Genomic DNA, 20,032 nt, shown 5'->3' with positions numbered 1-20,032 from the left:
AGAGCATTTATTTCAATTTGAAGTGTTCAACATATTAAGGAAACATTCCATGAAAATGCTTAAGATTACTGGGTTACACACTGCCATTATTTTGCTGATACCTATATTGTTAGAACTTGGTCAGGATTTCATATTTTTATCTTGAGAGTGATAAGGTAAAAGATATGTACTATATTAAGAGTTCGGCAATGTGGCTCAGTGGTAGAGTGTTTGCCTAGCATGCATGAGGCCCTGGGTTTGATCCTCAGCAGCACACACACACACACACACACACACACACACACACACACACACTTTTTAAAAAAGAAAATAGGTACTATATTAAGAAAACATACAACCCAATAAAAATAGGCAAAATATGTAAATTTTTTTGAAAAAAACAGATAGCAAGTCAGCACATAAAAAGATGCTCAATATCATTATTTATTAGAGAAATACAAATTAAAACTATATTGAGATACCACTCTACATCTATCAGAATGGCTAAATTTAAAAAGATTGACCTAGTATTGACTAGGATGTATAGGACCTGGGACTTATATCTGCTGGTGGGAATATAAAATTTTACATTTTTGTATATAAAAATTTTGTATATAAAAATTTTTGTATATAAAATATACAATCATTTTGAAAAGGTTAGTAGTTTCTTAAAAAGTTAAATATACACCTTTCACATCATCCAATCATTTTCTCTTATAGCTATTTATCCAAGAGAAATGAAAGTATATGTTTGTACAATGCCCTGCCTGTGAATTTTCATAGTAGCTCTACAGATGGTTTCTGACTTATAATGGTTTGATCTAATGATTGTTCAACTTTAGGGTGGTGATATGAAAATGACACATATTCAGTACCAATTGTACATTCAGGCTTTGAATTTTTACCTTTTCCTGGGCAAGTCATATGTAGTGTGATATGCTGTCCTGAGGCTGAGCAGCAGCAGTGAGCCACAGCTCCTAGTCAGCCATGAGTGATCACCAGAGTAGGATGTTCTACAGTGTACTGTGTTGCTAAACTAGGGTGTCTGGTAGGTGCATCAAAACCCTTTTCAATTTATGATATTTTCAACTTACCATAGTTTTGTTTGGGACAGAACCCAATTATAAGTCAAGGCATATCTGTAATAGCTCCAATGTGTAAACATCAAAATGTTAATCAACAAGGGAATGAATGAACACACTGTTGTATTTCCATATGATGGAATACTACTAAGTAATAAAAAGGAATGAACCAATGATCTATGCTACAACATGTGTGAATTTCAAGATAATTTTGTTAGCGAAAGAAGCCAGATAGGGCAGAGTATATAATGAATAATTCCATTTATGTAAAACTCTATCATACATTATGTATAGTGACATAAAGCATAGCAATGGTTGCCTTGTGTGGTGTAGTTTGCAAGAAGGGGCAAGGGGAAGGGGTTACATGAGGAAACATTTGGGGCTGATGGATACATCCATTGGTTGTATGATGAGTTTTGCAGTATGTATGTGTTTATGTGTATCATATTATGCATTTTAAATATGTGTAGATTTTGGTAATTGTATATCAACTATATCTCAATAAAGCTCTTAACAATTATCCCCAGCTTTTAAAATCCTTTCTCATTTTCTTCTTAAGCATAGCATTACTTTTTCCTGTGCAATGAGGTAAACTGGAAAAAGGAAGCCTCAAGACCATTAGTGGAATCCAACAGGATCAATAGTAAATAAGTTTCAGTAGTAATGTCAGAAAGAATTTCAAGTACCTTGGGGAGGTAATAATTGACCAAATGAATGCAGCAACTATTAATGTTCATTTTAAAGTGTATGGTGGCATTAGGTACATTGTGTGACCACAGCCAATGTCCATCTTCAGAACTACTTCATCTCAAACTGAAACTCTATTCCTTAAATAACTCTTGTTAAACAAAATTCATGTTTTTCATGACAGAATTGGACACAGTTCTTAAACATACTGTAAGGAATAACTTTTAAGTAGATTACAATGGTTTTGACAGTGCTTTCCATCTCTGTTGTGGTGGAAGAGAAGCTGTCAGACTTGCTTTGCTGTAGGAAGCTTTACAGGTTGCATACTGTGATTAGAACTTGGACTACCATTTCTCACACATATTGGTCTTGAAGATAAGTGGGTGAGGTTTTATGGATGACACACAGCCACTGTCACACTACTGGAAAAACAGCCCAAACTGCTTGCCCCAAAAATAGTGGGTCAATTGTGACATCTTTGTGTGGAAAGAATGCCCTAATTATACTTATTACCTCCAGATTCAATTAGCAAATCATTTATAAAGCATTTCACTTTCCTCTTTATTTGCTTCCTTCCACTTCCCTCAAGTTCTACCTTCCAAAGTCATTGGAAAACTCTTACAAAGTTAATTAGTAGCTTTGTACATTTCCTTTTCAATCTGCCTTAATCATTTCTATTCCAGGATGGCTCAACTATGATGAGATATCTGGGTTCCTCTTTTCAAGCATGTTGCCACACCTGGTACGGTGATTTCTTCCGTCACATTATCTGGTATTTGGCAAACAAAGCTCTCACACTTGGATTTAGAGGAGTGAAACCAGTCTTAGGTGTGCAACAAAAAGCAATGACAAGACGTGAGTGAAGTTTTGGAGGTAGCAGAATTTGACCCGGATACTTGGGGGTCTCTGAGTTTCAGTTTTCTCACCTCTTAAGACGGGTATGACGTTCACCTAATAGTCCTTTGGGGCAAGTAAATGGGACAACCTTTGGCGGACATATAGTGTAATACAGTGCCATGCACACAAGAAGAAGGCGGCTCTTTTGAACTAAAGGACAACTGTTTCCATGCAAAAGACTCTGATTCAAAGAGCCCCGAGGCTTCGCACATTTTCCAGTTTCTTCCACACTTTGGACAATTAGCTTGAATTTAGCCAAGAACCTTGACCGTTTCCGAAGTCAGACCAACAGGTGGGGGAGGTTGCGAGGTGAGGAAGGAACAAGCAGGTGTCAGTGGAGGGCCTCTGTTTTTCTGGCCCCTGGGTTCCAAAGTTGTTCATGGTGTTTCCAGAGGCGGATGGAGGGGCCCTGCCCTCGGTCTGGGCCTCTGGGAGCCCGAGAGGATGCAGACGAGGATGGCGGTCAGTCTTGGGCCAGTCCGGGTGGGGTATCTCTGAGCTCTGAGGGCCCGGAGCACCGCGGCGGACGCCTGGAAGTTGATGTGAGCCACCGCGGCTCGGAAGCCCCAGCGCCAAGAACGGGGGCGGAGGAGCGGCCGCTTCCAGACCGCGAGCCCGGCCGGGAGGAGGGGCCCCCTCGCCGAGGGTCCTGGTGGCGTGAGGGCTGGGGCGGGAGCCCGGGACCCGCGCGGGGAGGGAGCGCGGCGCCGCTGCCCTTCAATTGGCCGCACCGCCCCCTCGCGGGAGAGGCGGGAGGAGGCAGCCCTCTATTGGTCAGGCTCGCGGGCCAATCCCGGAGAGCCGGGGGAGGAGGCGGGGGGCAGTGTGTGCGGAGCTGCTGTGCGGGCAGCGAGCGAGGCGGCCAGCGCGACTCCGGAGCGGACCCGGAGGCTCCTGCCCGATCGAGTCTCCCAGGCACCGCCCGCGCCCCACTGTCGAATCCGGGAGTCTCCTTTGCGGCCCAAAGGAGCGAGCTCCGAGCATCTCCCTCGCGGCCACTCCCGGGCCAGGAGCGGGGAAGCCGAGTGCTAGAGACTTCCGAAGCCCAGCGCAGCCGCTTCCCGCCACCCGAACCACCATGACACACTTCAACAAGGGCCCTTCCTACGGGCTCTCGGCCGAGGTTAAGAACAAGGTACGCCCGGGTTGGGTGGACGGGGGATTCTCCGGGAGAGAGGGCTGCGAGACCCTGTCCCGGGGACCCCACCAACTGGGACAACGCGGAGCCAAGAGTCACCAGGAGCGCTTGGCCCTCTGGCTTCGCTGAGAGGAAACGTCGAGGTGGCCTGAGAGTTGCTCCATGTTCCCTTCGCGTCCTATCCCCGGGCTCGGGGCGCTGGCTCCCGGGCGCTGTCCTGGCTTTGTTCCTGCGCGCTGGGCCGGGACTAGCGGCGGGCTGTGGGTTCCCGAGTGTCTGGAATCCCGCAGCGTCGGCCTCTCCGGCTACGGGGGCTGTTCGGTGGCTGTAGGTCGCGCCCCTCTGGGAAGGGGGCGCTCCTGCGTGGCCATTCGTTCTTAGGCGGGGCCTGTCCGCGCGCCTGGGACCCAGCTTGCTGCGGCTGGCTCCCCCGCCATCCGCCCGGCCCGGCCGCTGTCGGACCCTGAGCCTCCTCCCACCTCAACCCCCTCCTTCCAGACCAAATTGTGTTGTGAGCGAAGTTAGGCGGTTACGTGGCCAAAGCGGGCCCCTCATTGTTCCTCTGCTCCAGGGGCGGGAGACCTGAGTGTCGTGTTGACCCCTGGGCCCCTCGAAGGATCGGGAGCCAATCCCTGTACCTTGAGGCAATTCTGCTGAAAACCGAGACAAAGCCTGAGAGCGCCTCTCTGGGAGTGGTATCTGCTCTAGACTTGAGACTTTTCGTAAAACCCTGAGAACTTTGTAGTACAAGAGATTGTCAAAGATATCAAAGAGTGTATTTGTGGGTTGCTTTTGTTAAGGGTTTATTTGCTGAGGCGGGTTGTAGTTTGAAGTGTCTGAGATTTGGTGACACTCAGCTTTGCCACAGAGCATAAGAATGCGTCGGGTTTATCTTTGGGACTTTTGGCCTGGGAAAGAGATGAGAGGCGTCCCCCTCCCCAAATCCTCCCCTTCCTTCCTCCCTGCCTGCATTCCAAGCCCATGACATAAGGGGTTTCTAGGGGGAGAGACCAGCCAATCGGCGTGGAACTGCGCACAGACCGCTCATTGTCTCCTTTCTGCTGTTCCGGCCAAAGCGCCACAAAGGAGGGCTGCTTTGGTTTAATTCCCATTAACCTCCCGGGAGCGCAGGCATGTCAGGATTGCCACCGCTCGGTCCCACCGCTGGTACAATACTCTGACGTTGGCAGAGCTGTAACATCCCAAGGATGCGGGTGTCCGCGGTGTGAATTACTGAGGGGTAACGAAGCGCACCGTTGTCAAACCCAAGGGAGAGTTGGGAATCTTCTCTCCCGCATTCTAATCAGCTAATAGATTTTGAACAGTCTTTGAAACAAGGAGTGGATTTTAGTCCCGTTTATGTAAAATTGAATTCTTTAGGTCTTTTACCTTTTCTAATGTGTTGTCCATGTTAGAAAACAGTTTTCTAGACTGTTTTGTGAGTGGTTCTTGTGTGATTGAGTACTCACCTCATCAGCTGAAAACTTTACTAAGTATTGAACCTTCCTACCAAAGTTTACAAACCAACTTTAGGAAATCTTTGAGGGTATCAGCATGTCTAAACTGTTGGATGCACCCTCGCCATGTATACATTAATTTTAATTCCTTTGGTGATTCTCCAACTGCAAGCAGTTAAGCCTCTTTACCTTTGTATTGTAAATAAGGTACTGATAATTTTGGCTGTCCTTCAGATGACTTGCTTTTCTTGGATGTTAATATCCAAACTAGTTTTCTTTTTGCTGACTAATGTATTAGCTTTTGCCTTTCTCTTTCTTTTTGAGCAAACCCTAGGAAATGCATAGATTAAGGCTAGATCATTATAATTATAAAAGTTTTTAAGAATAAAAACAGTAAAATTTCAGTTTTCAGAACCTTTGGAAAGTTAGTTATAAAGGCTGTGGGATTATCCCTTTAAGCACCAAACCCACTTTTTAATAACCCCTTTCATTAATTTGGTCCTTCCGTACAGTATCCTTACATAGGAAGTCTTTTGATCTGAACAGCAGAGCAACTATGTGAGGTGGGAAGGACTGCTGGGATTATCCTGCATCATTTACAGATCAGGATGCTGAAGCTCAGAAAGAGTGTGAGGGGCTCAGGATCACAAAGTTGTAATATTCTAAGAATTTCAATCCTAAAATCTGCGTCTTAGTTTAGTGAAGGACTTAGACTTATTCTACCCCAAGTCACTATTATTTGCCCCCTCCCCCTATTTTTGTTGTACACCTGTCATTTTGGACATTGTGATTATTCATGTAGTGCTGTTTCTAATCTGGGCATGGAAACCATGCTTACTATACTTTTGTGTGAGGTGTTGCATTTCAACTAATGGCTTCGGACTGTTGGATAAAAGAGTGGATATATAGAAACATGAACCTTGACGTTGCTTGGATTGGGCATCTTTCGATTTCTGCTTGTTGCTTGTTTATTGCATAATTCATGTGTTGATTAAATGTCAGATTAGTTTTTCTTAAAAAAACTTTTAGTGATGGAAACAAGTAATAAACATCTTGGGGAGGCAATGTGGAGTGGACTTCGAATCAAGCAAATGTGGGTTCTAGTCCCTCCCTTCAACAAACTACCTTATATGGTGTTAGCAAATTGTTTATGACCTCACTCCTGGTTTCCTAATCTGTAAAATGGGGAGGAATAATAATTACCACCCCAAAAGCACTGCATTGTCGAGGTTTATCTTACTTTCTAAAAGTTATTTAATTGCTATATTGTAGCTATTAACCCTGTAATAGAAAATTAGTTTCAGTATTACATTTATTAGATTTGTCTCTACCTCCTTTAAGGGTCCAGTTTATATTATTAAGCCTTTGATCTTTATGTAGTTTAGCTGTGAAAGCAGTTCATCAGTAAATTGAAGGAGCCTTTGATTTTAAATACTTTTACTCAACATCATTTCAGGAAAAATTTTTAAACTTAAGACATTTTTTCTGGTAAGCTGATGATACCTAAGAGAACATACAAATTAGCGTGTTTTTTTTTTTTTTTTTTTTTTTTAATGAGGCAAGAAGATGTCGAAACCAGCCCTCCAAAATTTGATTCCTTTAGCCTAGAATATGAACAAAGCCTCTTTTAATGACAACAAAAGAAAATAACAACAAAAGGATCAATACCTTGCAATTTACAAAGAACCATAATAAGATCAGGGAGAAAGTAGAAACTGTTATAGATTGTTCCTCAGAGGATGGAAATACTCATAAAGTGATAGGCACCTATATATATATCATGCAAGTTGAGCCACGCCCTTAAAATGCATCTTGGGGACTAAATGTAAAATAGAGTCAGCTCTGTGCCTAATCAGCTATTAAAAAACAAAAACAAAAAGTAACAGATTCTCCAGAGAAGCACAATATTTCCTGACAGTTTACTGTAAACAAAATATTGAGGTCTGGGTATTTCCACAAATTGAGGATGCAAGGAAGCATGCTTTCACCAATCAGGGCTACAGAAACCTTTCTTATAGATCTCAGGGAAAGTGGAGGAAATAAATTGGAGTGGAAAGGATGTTGCAGGGGTGCTGAAATGGCCTTTCCTCAGTATGTTTTTGGGACGGAAGCTAATTGAATTGTTAAAAGAATGAAATTGGAATATACATTCTTACAATCTTCTGTTCACATGAAATATCTTATTTGAGCAAAGTAACTGCAGACCCTTCTTGGTTACAAAATGGTATTCCTAGCCACCTGAAAACCACTTTGGAAGACTTATTACTTACGTGTTAAGTTGTTGAAGAACAAGTTAAACAATCATATAGTAAGTGTTCGTTTATATTAATAAACTTGTGCCCCACAAGGTCCTCCCAGCTGTCTACACAACTCGGAGTGAGAGTAAACCCAAAGTGACTCCAGCTATAAATTATATCTTAAGGTGTAGCACCAGTATCCGTTATAAAATTACATAGAATTACAAAAATTGTTTTTTGTTTACCTCAAGGTCTATATTTTAGAATGTAATCTGGCACATAATAGTTGCTCAGTAAACCTTTGTTGATTTAATGAATTTATTCACCATCAATAGACTATGAGACCTCTAGAAACTAAAAATTAACCCTGCTAAAGTATTCTACATAAGACAATTCTATAGTGCCTGAAGGATGGTTTTGAAGGTTGCTTTTATAGCATTTTTTCTTCAGCATTTCATTTTAAGATTACACTGAAATTTTATCACTAAGATAATTCTGTCTTTGTTGCTGATTTGTCTGGGTTCTTTCCTAGACTCCCCAGTTAGGGGAAAATGGTAGAGGACCCTTCTGCAAGGCAGTCTCCCAGAGGACTGCCAGAGGAGGAGTTGCCCACGTCAGGGTCTTTGCTTCTGGTAGGGTCTGACCATTGAAGTTTGTCTGCTTGGGTTTTTTGTTTGTTTGTTTTGCTGTTGTTGTTTGTTTATTTTTTAACCTATCTTGATCAGAGCAGATAAAGAATATGCACTTTGCTGAAATTTGAAGAGGTATCATGTTTCCTCTTTAAAGTGTTCATTCAGACTTACTCTAGAATTTTAATGAGGATGGTTATCATACTTAACTGTGCTGTGATCTACAGCTTTTTGTACTCTCCCCTTTGCGGAAATTATGTCTGCCTCTATCCACGTTTTTAGAGTTCAGAAATAGGCTTCATAGTGAAGATATTCCCAATACTATTATCATCAACCAGAGATAATATACTGGTTTTTCCCCTATGCCTATTTCTCTTCCAGGTTGTGACATGAGGATAATATACTGTTTTTTCCCCTATGCCTATTTCTCTTCCAGGTTGTGACATGAGGATTATTGAGTATTTTTTCCCCTCCTAACCTACCTACCCCACTTAACAATGACCTATGATTGATATTATCTGAGACTTAAAAAAAAGAAAAGGCATAATTGAATGGTTTGGGTTTTTTTAATCTGTCATTACCATTTTATTGAGAAGAGTGAGCAAATGCTATTTATTCCTTCTCATTATGGCTAGGTGGTAGTGGGAGAGAGCTTGTCCTTAGAATTTTTTGGCAGGTTCTGCTTTATTCTGGACATTAGCCTCCTAATGGCATGCATGTTGATTTTCCTTAATTCTGAACTCATTTTGTAACCATAAGTAGGCTCTTACTGTTAATTTTATTTTCTCGTACCCTCAGATTTTTAGGATTTCTGGAGCCTCAGTACAGACTTGGGCTTATATAGTGTTGAGTTCCTCATTGTAAGAAATGCAAACATGTCTTGCAAGTTTTATAAAAAAATATAACAACTGGGCATGGTGGTGCACACCAGCAATTAGGGAGACTGAGGCAGGAAGGTTGAAAATTTGAGACCAGCCTGTGTAACTGAGTGAGACTCTCTCAAAAAATAAGGGCTTGGATTGTAGATCAGTGGTAAAGGGCCCTGGGTTTAGTCACCAGTACTGCAAAACACATGGACACACATTACCACTGCCATATGAATCTCTGTGAACTGGAAGATGTCCAGGCAGCTCTCATCCATTGTTCTCATCAGTGAGAAAGTGAACCTGGTGGCTAGGAACATGGTCACTATGTTGGTATCCTGGTTCTGTGTCTCCTAATGTGGCCTTGGGGCCAGTGAGCATATGGTAATGCTCACCTTGATAGGGTTGTTGGGAGAAATAAATAATGAAGATAATTCATACAAAATGTTTAGAGTAATGCCTGGAACCAGGAGTGGACATCGTACAAAGATAACCATTGTTCAACTTTGCTGGCTGGCTCTCTGCTTATAGGTTTGGTCCTATTTTCTGAGCTTTGTTTATCTTGCAATTCTGCTATCTCCAGAAGCCGAACATTCATTTTCAAATCTGTTGTATCTGAGTGATGTTTCTGGCAGGTAGGGGACCAGAACACCAAAAAATACTTTTTCGTTTTTGAGTCAGAAATGTGATCTGTCCTTGGAGTCCTTATCCAGGATCTCTGCTGGTGCTCCCTTCTGTCCAAATTGTCCTTAGCACATGGGACTTTCTATAAAGCCTGAGTCTTCACTTGGGCATGGTAATTTTCTGCCTTTTTTTTCCCCCTAAAGAGGTGATTTCTCTTAAATAAGATAAATCTTTCATATCTTGATTTTATACAGGACTTGTGTTCCTCCTCAGCTCACTGGTAAACTTTTTTTACCTTTGAATGTTTGCATCTTGCTTGTTACTGGAAGCTTTCAGTTTTAAATGCTTTTATGAAGCTAATGTCTTTTTATGAAGCTCTACGTCAATGCGTGTGAAGCAAGTCCATGGTTAGAGAGTACCAATTCCTGGTTTTCCTTTATGAGGTAGGGAGGGAGCTTCCTCTATATCTCCCCTCTGCCCCCAGGACTGGGAAGTTTTAGGGTGTGGATGTGACTCTTAGCTACAGCATCTGCAGTGGGAAGACAGGGAAATTGTAGAATCCCTTTGTGTTTGAAAGGACTTTTCTGACTAGTCCTGTCCTAAGTATGAATAGTCATTTCCGTGTCTCTCTTTAAGAATTTTTAAGGGGAGGTAGCTGTGAAGTAGCTGGACTGAGCTGACTGGGATACCTGCATTGTCTCTTCCCCTCTGCATCTTTGGACTGGGGTCTTTCTTTCTTCCTTACCCCCAGCTTCTCAGCCCTCCTTGGTGCTTTACAGGCTCCACCAATGGCTAAAGTATGAGCTTCCTTGTTGCACTTTCCCCTCTCCTTTTGTTTCACGTGGGAGGAAATAGGAGAGAAAATAATGAGTACCATGTGTGGCAAGTCTCTCTCTTGCTGTTGGTTAATTCAGACATGTGATTTTACTTTGAATGCAAAAATAGCAACAACAATCATATTATACTACTGATCAAGTATGGAAAGCACAGGAAACCTCATATCGTGAGCTTCTTGTGGTCCCTGTCCCAAAGCAGCAGAGCTGGAACGCTTGGGCTGCTCCTCAGTCTACACGTGGCTGGAGACCTTCCCCCTGAATGTGCTGTTCTCTGCTCTGAAGTCTGGGTGCATTTGGTCCTGGTTTATCCTTGCCTTTCTTCAGAAACCTGAATGTTGTATTAAACACCCTTCACCCTCACCCTATTCACACACAGGCATATACCTTGCCAGCCAGCTTTTCATTTTTAATTTTCTTCTTTGGTCTTGATTTCTTTCTCCTTCTTTTTCTCTTTTTACAGGCTGTGGAACAGTCTTTCCTGCAGTTGGTCTTACAGAACCTTCCAAAACACTCTTGTGGCAGGAGGCTACTTTTTAGAGGGGTTAGTCTGAGACATCTTTGCCAAATAATCTTAAGAACTTTTGAACCAGCGACCTTTGAGCCTGCAGATTCAGGTGGGGGACTGGAATCAGTGCTCTTTAACTTGGCAACATGTTCATACACTCAACATGTTTAGAGTATCCACAGTAATACTACGTATCAATAGTTGTGACGACTTTATCATTACTATTATTTTTGCAACAGTGTCTCACTATGTTGCCCAGACTGGTCTCTAACTACTGTGCTGGGGATCCTCCCACTTCAGCCTCCCCAGTAGCTAGAGCTACCTCATATTTCTACTTTTGAACCTACCTTCTTTTAATTTCTTCATGAGTTGAAAAGGACTTTATGTTCAGCCACAGAGCCTAAGCTGCCACTCAGCCTGCTTGTTGTTCTTAAGATCTGCATGTGGCACAGCTGTGGAGTTCCTGCCGAGGCTTGGCCGGGGCTGGGGGAGGGGAAGCAGCCTGTGGTGAAAAAGGATCAGACTTTGGAGCCAGATCTGGGTCCAGATTCCTGCTGAGCCCACAGCCTTTGGACAGGTCATCTCTGTCATCTTCCTTGCTGATGAAAATCTCTCTCTTTTTAATCTTCATTTTGTGAATGGAATAATTGTTGTGAAAGGTGTGAACAGTGCCCAAATGTAAAAAAGTAAAAGAATCCTATATTTCTTACCCCCACCCCAACCATGTGTATAACTGAGTTATCATTCAATCATTTTAGAAATGGAATTATAATCTGTTTGAATTTTCAGCATTTATTCACCACATCCTACTGGTGGACATTTCCTTGAAAGTTCTTGTGTAGAAAAGTGCAGAACTCTAGATCTAACACTTGGGTGTGCATTAGGTATCATCAAATTGTTCTTTTGAAAAATCAGTTTATACTTATTACCAAGGGTGTGAAAGAGAAGGAAGATCTCCTTGGATGTTCAAAAAACATAAAAAGTCCAAAATCATATCCCATGACCTTGTCAAATTTTGGGTCTCTTGCTTTACTTCTTTTTTAACTATGTCTTGAGTCATTGACATCTGTGATCCCTGCTCCATCTCACCCCCACCAGACTCGTGGGAGCTGGCAGTGGGAAGGAGTGAGGTTATCTCCTTTACAGATTATTTGATAATATAAATAGTTCTTAAAGTGGAAAGCTTAAGGCAGCACCCAAATGGCTACCAAATAGTGTCAAGTAATTGGTTTTATGACATACAGTCAGCCCTCCATCTCTGTGGGTTCCACATCTATGAATTCAACCAACCATAGATTGCAAATATATTTTTTAAAAAATATTTTTAAATGTACAAACTTTCCCCCTTTATTATTCCCTAAACAATACAGTATAACAAATGTTTATAGAGCACTTACATTGTATTGGGTATTTTAAGTAATCTAGAAATAATTTAAAGTTAGGGGAGGGGGCCAGAGATGGAACTCAGAAGTCAAGCACCTGCTTAGCATATGTAAGCAGAGGTTATGTGTAAATACTTTATTTATTTTGGTATTGGGAATTGAACTCAGGGATGTTTTACCATTGAACTACATCCCCAGGCCTTTTTATATTTTATTTTGAGACCGGGTCTTGCTAAGTTGTTTAGGGCCTCGCTAAGTTTCTGAGACTGGCTTTGAACTCCCAATCCCCCTGCCTCAACCTCTGGAACCACTGGATTACAGCCTGAACCACTGCACCCAGCATAAATACTAATCTAAATACCACCTTGTGTGAAGGACTTGAACACCAGTGTATTTTGGTATTCATGGGCAAGAGGTCCTGGATCCAGTCCCTCCTGGATACTTAGAGACAATTGTGTTCAATTTGAAGGAGGAAATCTTTCCAATATGTGGTTAGAAATGGCCAGTGAAGCATAGATAGAAGGACAGTGTTGACATTCATCAAGGTCTTAGTAGTGTACATGAATTAGCTTGTTGATTCTTCCCAGCAACCCTGTGATGTAAGTGTCATTAATGATCTCTGGTTTACAGAGAAAACTTGGTGTACAGTGGAGATGGGATTTTTAACCCAAGTAAGCAGTTTCCAGAGCCCATACTCCTAACCATTTTAATCCTAGGCCAGAACTCAGGGAGAACTGATGTCTTTCAAGGGGAAGAGAAGAAGGGTACTTAATCTGGAGAGAGCGGGTTAGAGGGTGAAGCCCCAGGAGAGTATCATTTAACAAAAGGCTGGGAGAAGAAGAGATGGACGGGCCCCCAGGAAGCACTGGTACTGCAGGGAGGCCAGGAGAACTGGAAACGGGTTATTGGATGTGGCTGCTGAGTGGTCAGTCACTAGTGACCTTTTGAGAGATCGTCTTCAGTGGAGCAGACTTCCAGAGTGTTAGGAGGGAACACCAAATGAGGAAATGGAGAGAGTTGGCATGACATAAGAGAAAGCAGGTCAGTATTTGAGGCTGGCAGCAGGTTCAGTCAAGATGGGTTAGCCTGAGCCTGTTGGAGAGTCAGTAGAGGGAAGGGCTCAATACAGACAGGATGGGAGCAAAGAGCAGAGGGAACGGGGTTAGCAGGGAAGGGAAAGGAAGAGGACTGTGGAAACTGATGTAAATAGAACGTCTCCTTCTACCTTGCTGTTGTTCCTCTTCTCATGTGAAATGGAGATGTTACTTTGCTCCTGACTTTGGTATCCTGGAGCAAATGAAGTCTGAGGTGGTAGGCAAGAGGGACAGGAAGAGATGACCTGGGCTGAGGCCTGCATGTAGAATATACTGTTGGTTCTACAGCTTCTCTCTGCTGAGTCCTGTGAAGGTCACTTTGTTGCCTGGATACTTGTTCTTTCTGCCCATTGACTCCCTTGGCTCTTGAACGGATGGGCAGCTGGGTTTATTATCTTGGTGCCTGGTTGTCTATGGTAGGCCTTTGCCACATCATCTCCTAGAGACCTTTGTGTTGGGCATAACATGGATGGAAGGCATAGTGCTTCTGGGGGATTTTTCTCCCTCTTTCATGCTCTCAGATTGCATTATGATCTTGTGAAACGTGGAGTTGCCCTTACTGTTGATGTAGAGGTGCTTCATCACACTGTCCTCTCATCACACTGTCCTCAGGAATGGAAAAGGGAACCTTGTTCAGACCCCATCCCACCCCCCAGGGCCCCCAGGGCCCTAGGAACTCTGTGAATCTTATACCTGATCATTTCCATGTTTGTCTTGGTGGATAAGAAACTTGGACAATAAGGTGTCTCTAACCTATTTGGAATAGCATTTGTGGGGGACTTGGTGGCATGCAGGTGTATGAACCGTATCACTGATTTCATCTCTTTTCACATAATATCATTAAATAAAAATAAGCCCAAAACCCTTTACTGTCTTTATATGCATTTCATGAGGCACAGTATACATTTTTTTTTTTTTTTATAAAGGAAATGAGAAATTCCATCCTACTATTTAGTGGAAACTTCATATCCTTTTATTTTTGTGGAGGAAAAACATTGGTGCTATCTTGCAGAGTTAATATATTTGCAAGACTTCTGTGTAATCCCACTAGCCAGCATCTGTCCCACATTTAAGATGAGATGTTTCAGCTCTGTAGCTGGTTGTGTAAAGCCATCTCTCTCAAATGGATGGACTCCATTGTAGTAAGCAAAAAAGACATTCATGATCTTAGATCTAGATCTGGGTACCCTAGAGGAGTTCCAGAATTACCCACAACTGACTAAATTGCTGGAAGCCCCTTTCTTCTTGGTCTCCCACCCCTACTTGTCCTATGGGTAGCTCACAGTAAGGGAGTGGTGTGGTGTTCTGGCTCTATTTCCTGGTTGGCTGATGAGAGCACATGCACTGGTCAGTGATATGGGTGTGAGGAAGGTTTCCCAGGCCAACTTAGACGAGCTTCTGAACAACACAACTGACTCCTGGGTGCATGATGGTGAGGTGGACTTCATGACTTCCTCAAGTCAGTAGACTGTGAGGACCCATACTCAGGTGAACTTCCTGAAGAGTTGATGAGGAATGAATATATGTACATTCTAAAGTTACTGAAATGCAGCCACCACATTCCAGAGTGACTTCAGTTCTACCATGCATCCACCCAAAGGCTATTTTATTTAATTAATTTTTTTTCAGTTTTTTTTTTAATTATTATTTTAAATTTATTTATTTTGATTCATTGTACACAAATGGGGTACAACTTTTGTTTCTCTGGTTGTACACAAAGTAGAGTCACAACACTTGTGTAATCATACATGTATATAGGGCCAAAGACTATTTTAGAGTCACCCAGAGTCCAAGCATCAAGTGCTTGGAAATCTAGACAACAGCAAAAAGCTGGCATCAGCAAATGCTGTAGGCATGTGGTATCTATTTTTTATTTATTTATTTATTTATCCATTCATTCATGCTGGGGATTGAACCCAGGGCCTGTGCATGCAAAGCAAGCACTCTACCAACCGAGCTATATCCCCAGCCCATGTGATGTCTATTTTAATGGTGGGACAAAGCAAACAAAACTTGCAAAGCATCTCTGTTTTAATTCATTTTAGTTATGGGGCTTCAGCTAGGTTCCTTTCAGCAAAATCCTTCTAGATTTCTAAAAGTCGAGACCTGGCCAGCCTCCTTACCAGAGAAATCCATTCTCTGGCAGGCCTTTGGGAAGATCATCCTCCGACCTGTGCTTCTTTGGCACTCAGAGTATTCCTCCATTCCTGTTTGCTTTTAATCCATTTCCTTGGAATTTCTACATGTTTATCTGGGTCTGCCCTCTTTGGCATTCAGAGTAAATCAACTCCCACTTCTGTATGGCTTCCATCTAAATATTTAGATGGTAGTTAGCCTGTTTCTTCTAACCCACAGGTTCCTTCTAGGTGGTATATAGCCAATCCTAGTTAGCCAGTTTCTCATAATGGACTGTATCTGATTTTTTTTTTTTTCCTAATCCTTTTACTATCCAGTTTGATTTTTCTAGAAACTGATGTCAATTTGTCTGTGTCCTCTTTTAGAATTTATTGCTCAGAATGGACCATAGTAATGTCACAGATAAGGTTAATCTAGCAGCTATGGTGGGTTAACTCTCCTCCTGCGTTTGACTACAAAGCACTAACTCCTTTTTCTTTGGTCACTGTAAGAACCTGGTTAGGCTGATGAGACTGGTAAGACAGATGAGGCACCTTCCTGCAGAAGGGGGATTCTAATCCTTGCTTTGGCAAGTGGATTTCCCTTTCTGTAAAGTAGGGTGGTGCAGGTTTTACAGCTCACATACTCCTCTCACACTCATTTCTTGTAAATAATGCTTTCCTTGGCTATCTCATGGAACTGTTGGAATTCAAGCAAATAACACAAGCAAAGAGTTGTATAGATGTACAGACCAAGATAGTGTTAGTTCTGGAAGGCAGGGATGTTTTTAATGTCTTTGACTCACTGAGTTCAGCATGTGAGTTGGCTTTTCATCACTATGACAAGTGCCTGAGAAAAAGCTTAAAGCACACACGATTTATTTTGTCTTATGGTTTGAGAGGTTTCAACCCATGGCTGGCTGACTTCATTACTCTGCCCCTAAGGTGAGGCAGAACATCATAGCAGAAGTGGGGATCAAGGAAAGCCACTCACTCCTGGCAGCTGGGAAGCAGGGAGAGAGAGAGAGAGGAAGAGGCCAGAGACAAGATGTAAAACTTTAACCTCTTGTAAGTTTCATAGTGTTTGTACATCAACTTGTGTAGTGTCTTTGTATTGCCTGCCTGTTTCTCATGTGTTAAAGACTTGGTTGCCAGCCTGTGGCACTCTTAGGAGATGGTGGAACCTTAAGCAGGTGGGACCGAATGGAAGAAAGTTTGTGTGTGTGTGTGGGGGGGGGGGGGGCTTAAACGATTTATTGGGATGCTGGCCCCTTCATCTCTCTCTTGCTTCCTGAAGAGCAGTTTCTACCACCAGGTGTTTCCCATCAATATGTTCTGCCTTGCCACAGGCCCAAAGGCAGCAAGGCCTAGTGACTGTGGACTAGAACCTGTGAAACTGTGAGCCAAAATAAATCTTTTCTCCGAGTTGTTTATCAAGTATTTTGTTACAGTGACAGAAAGCTGACTAATCCACCGACTATACATAGTTAGAGAAACATAATCATGCTGGTGCATATGCGGATAACTTGACTGAAGTTATGGCTGTATTTTTGAGGGAAAGGCCTGACTCTAAGCTGCTCGTAGAATTCACTCTTGTTTACCTGCCACAAGCATGATTTTCCATGACTTGAATATCTTTAGCATGTTCATACTAGAGAATAACTAGGATTCTGTAGTGACCTTGAGGAATGCATATGCTGTCTCTCCTGACATTGTCCCAAATATAAGTGATATTCCTCTAGAATTCCAACTCTCACTCCCTATAAGATTTAAAACTGCTTTTTAAAAAGAGTTCACTCTTTTCATGAGCAATGATCTTTTAAAATTGAGAATTTGGGATGCAAAGACATTCTGAGTAGAGGGGTTGGGGTTGCATTTCAGTGGCAGAAGGCTTATTGAGCATGGGCAAAGCCCTAGGTTCTATCACCAGCACTGAGGTGGGGGGGAGTCTAAGTTGAGAAGAGAGTTCAAGCAAAAACAGAGAAGCAGGCAGGAGCATGCATAACGGCTGTGGGACTATAAGGTGGAGAAGAGCAGCATCCCAGCTGAGCTCGTCTGCTGAGGAGCTTTCTGTTTTATTGTAGACAATAAAATGAACTGGTTGCAGTGGGATTTCGTTAATAGAAAGCTTTGTACCTCTGTACTCAAGCTAATGTAAGTGGAAGGCGTTAATTCTGAGATACCTCAGGTTCTGGGATAGGCTCTTTTACCTATAGTGGTGAAGGGATGGAGACCACCCAGGAGAAATAGGGTGACTTTGGTCTCATTGGAATTGGGAACACAGATTTTTGAAGTTTGACTTCAACACATGTGATCTTTATTCTGTTATAGCCCCCATGAGAATACTTTAAAATTTCAAATGGCCTGGTGGAATGACTTGTGCCTATAATCCCAGCTACTCTGAAGGCTGAGACAAGAGAATTGAGTTCAAGTTCCAGGGCAGCCTGGGCAAGTTAGCAAGACCACATCCCCTGCTCTCCCAAAGCAAAGGTATTTACATGTTTACAGGATCTTTTGTAAGAGAGATTTAAGGCAGGCAAGAAATGTTAAAGCCTGTCTTTTGTCCTTACATTAAGAATGACAAATGATAATAACAAGGAAGGGAAGGGAATCTGATATTGAGGTGGAAATCTATTTGTTTCCTGTTTTGAGACTGTTCCTGTACTAGCTCCTATTATCCTCTTCTCCCTTTATTTGAAATATCTTTATTTTTTTCATATTTTTTTAATATACCTTATTTATCTCTTTACTAAAATGGAAGCTTTCAGGGCAGGAACCTTGCCTTTGAACCATGCCTTGAATGTACTAGCCATTTGAATGAAGGGCAGAAAGAATTAGTAGTGGAGAAAGAAGTTCAAGAATCCAGGAAACACTGGAAAGAGATGCTGACATTGAACGTAATTTTACTCTGAAAGTAAATGGGATAATGCTGGCTCATGCTCCTGGCTCCAAACCAGGCTCCCTCATGAGATTTGGGAGTCTTGGGAGACCGTATTATAATCATGAGAGACAATAACCTGGAATTGCCTGCTTCCAGATTTTAAGAAGCTCTGTGATATGAATCTACAGTGAGAAGGAATATACAGGTTGACCCTCCCTATCCATGGGCTCTTCATCTATGAATTCAACCAAGCATAGATCCAAAATCTTAGGAAAAAGATTGTGTGTATACAAAACATGTACATACCTTTTCTTCCTTGTTTGTGAAACGATGCAGTATGCCAGATGAGCATAGCATTTGCATTATGTTAAGTTCTATAGTAATCTAGAGATGATTTAAATATACAGAATATGCATAGTTTATGTGTAAAGACTGTGCCCTTTTATTTAAAGGACCTCAGCATCCAGGGATTTGGGTGTCTGGGGGGGGGGGTCCTGGAGTGTCCCCTGTGGTGGATATACGGGGTTAAAAAGCAAGTAGTGTTAATTTTTTAGTCCACTCTGGAATGTGCCTGGCTGTGAGTGGGGCCCTCAAGTGAGAATCATCACCCTGCCTTATGTCAAGTGTACCCCCATCTTTTTGGTGTTTCATTGAATGCTTTCTACTTACACTAAGAACTAAAAAGCAGTATAAGAGTCCTGCTTTCAGGTCAGTTGTTGAGATATTTTTGAAACTTAGTTTCTCTCTTTAATCTGTCTCCCTTTTTGAGGATTCTGAGAGGGAAACTTGTCAAAGCCCTTCAGTGCCAGGACGAGCTTGGCTGTTTCTTAGCAACCAGAAGGCTTTTATGGGATCTGGTGCCTCTTTCCACTGTCAGGAAGTGCAGGTCCTCAGGGCTTGTGTTTTTGAAGAGGATCTTATGCCAGAGCTGTTTTATATGTAATGAGCTGTAGAAAATATTCATGGTCCGGAAGACTTGACCGAAAGATACCAAGTGAAGAGATACTAGTATGTTTTAATTCTTAGTGTTTCTCACCCTTGTTTTCGTTATCACTGGCCCCAAGAGTAATTTATAATTTAGATCTTTTTCCCAGTTGCCTCCCAGCCCTGCCAGATTTGACTCAAAGAAATAAGATTTTGTTGAGTAGGGTTGAGCTTTGGACAGTGCTAAGCTTTTATAAAATCTAAGATATTTTTCACCATCTATAAGAACCAGTGTGGGGCCTTCTTTGAGAACAGTGTCATCCTGAAGCAAAGCTTGTTGAATGGTTGCTCTACATACTTATGTGTGTTTAATTTTCTATAAAACTAATGTGATTTTAGAGCTCTTAAAGATTGAGGGAGGATTAAAGAAGGTACAGACAACCAGAAAGGACTGATTTGCATTTGAATTGAAGTGTGACTCCAAACTGGTGCCATCCTAAAAAAGAGCCAGGGCAGAGCCCAAACCAGAAGCCCCTTGGGATGAACCCTGAAACCCCTGGAGTCTCTGGAAAAAGTGGAAGGACAGTTGACACTGCAGAAGAGCGAGAACAGAACCAGCCAGCACTGAATGACGGGGAGGATGGTCAACCCATCCAGTGCTCTGAGGCCTTTCCCTTGGCTTTTATCTTCTTGCTCTTGAGGG

The 20,032-nt window shown here is 42.3% G+C and overlaps 1 protein-coding gene across 1 annotated transcript in view; it reads left to right on the top strand.

Moving 5' to 3' along the window:
• The first annotated feature begins 3,498 nt into the window (after positions 1 to 3,498).
• CNN3 (calponin 3) overlaps positions 3,499 to 20,032 on the top strand; it is a 27,679-nt gene continuing 11,145 nt past the window's right edge. Inside the window, exon 1 of the mRNA XM_079151210.1 lies at positions 3,499 to 3,780. Coding sequence (XP_079007336.1) covers positions 3,724 to 3,780 — 57 coding nt within the window. The 5' untranslated portion in view covers positions 3,499 to 3,723. The remainder of the gene's footprint in view (positions 3,781 to 20,032) is intronic.

Source organism: Sciurus vulgaris (genome assembly GCF_902686455.1).
Source record: "Sciurus vulgaris genome assembly, chromosome: 1".
NCBI classification, from domain to species: domain Eukaryota; kingdom Metazoa; phylum Chordata; class Mammalia; order Rodentia; family Sciuridae; genus Sciurus; species Sciurus vulgaris.
The sequence above is the reverse complement of the archived record's forward strand: the minus strand, read 5'-3'. Positions and strand labels throughout refer to the sequence as shown.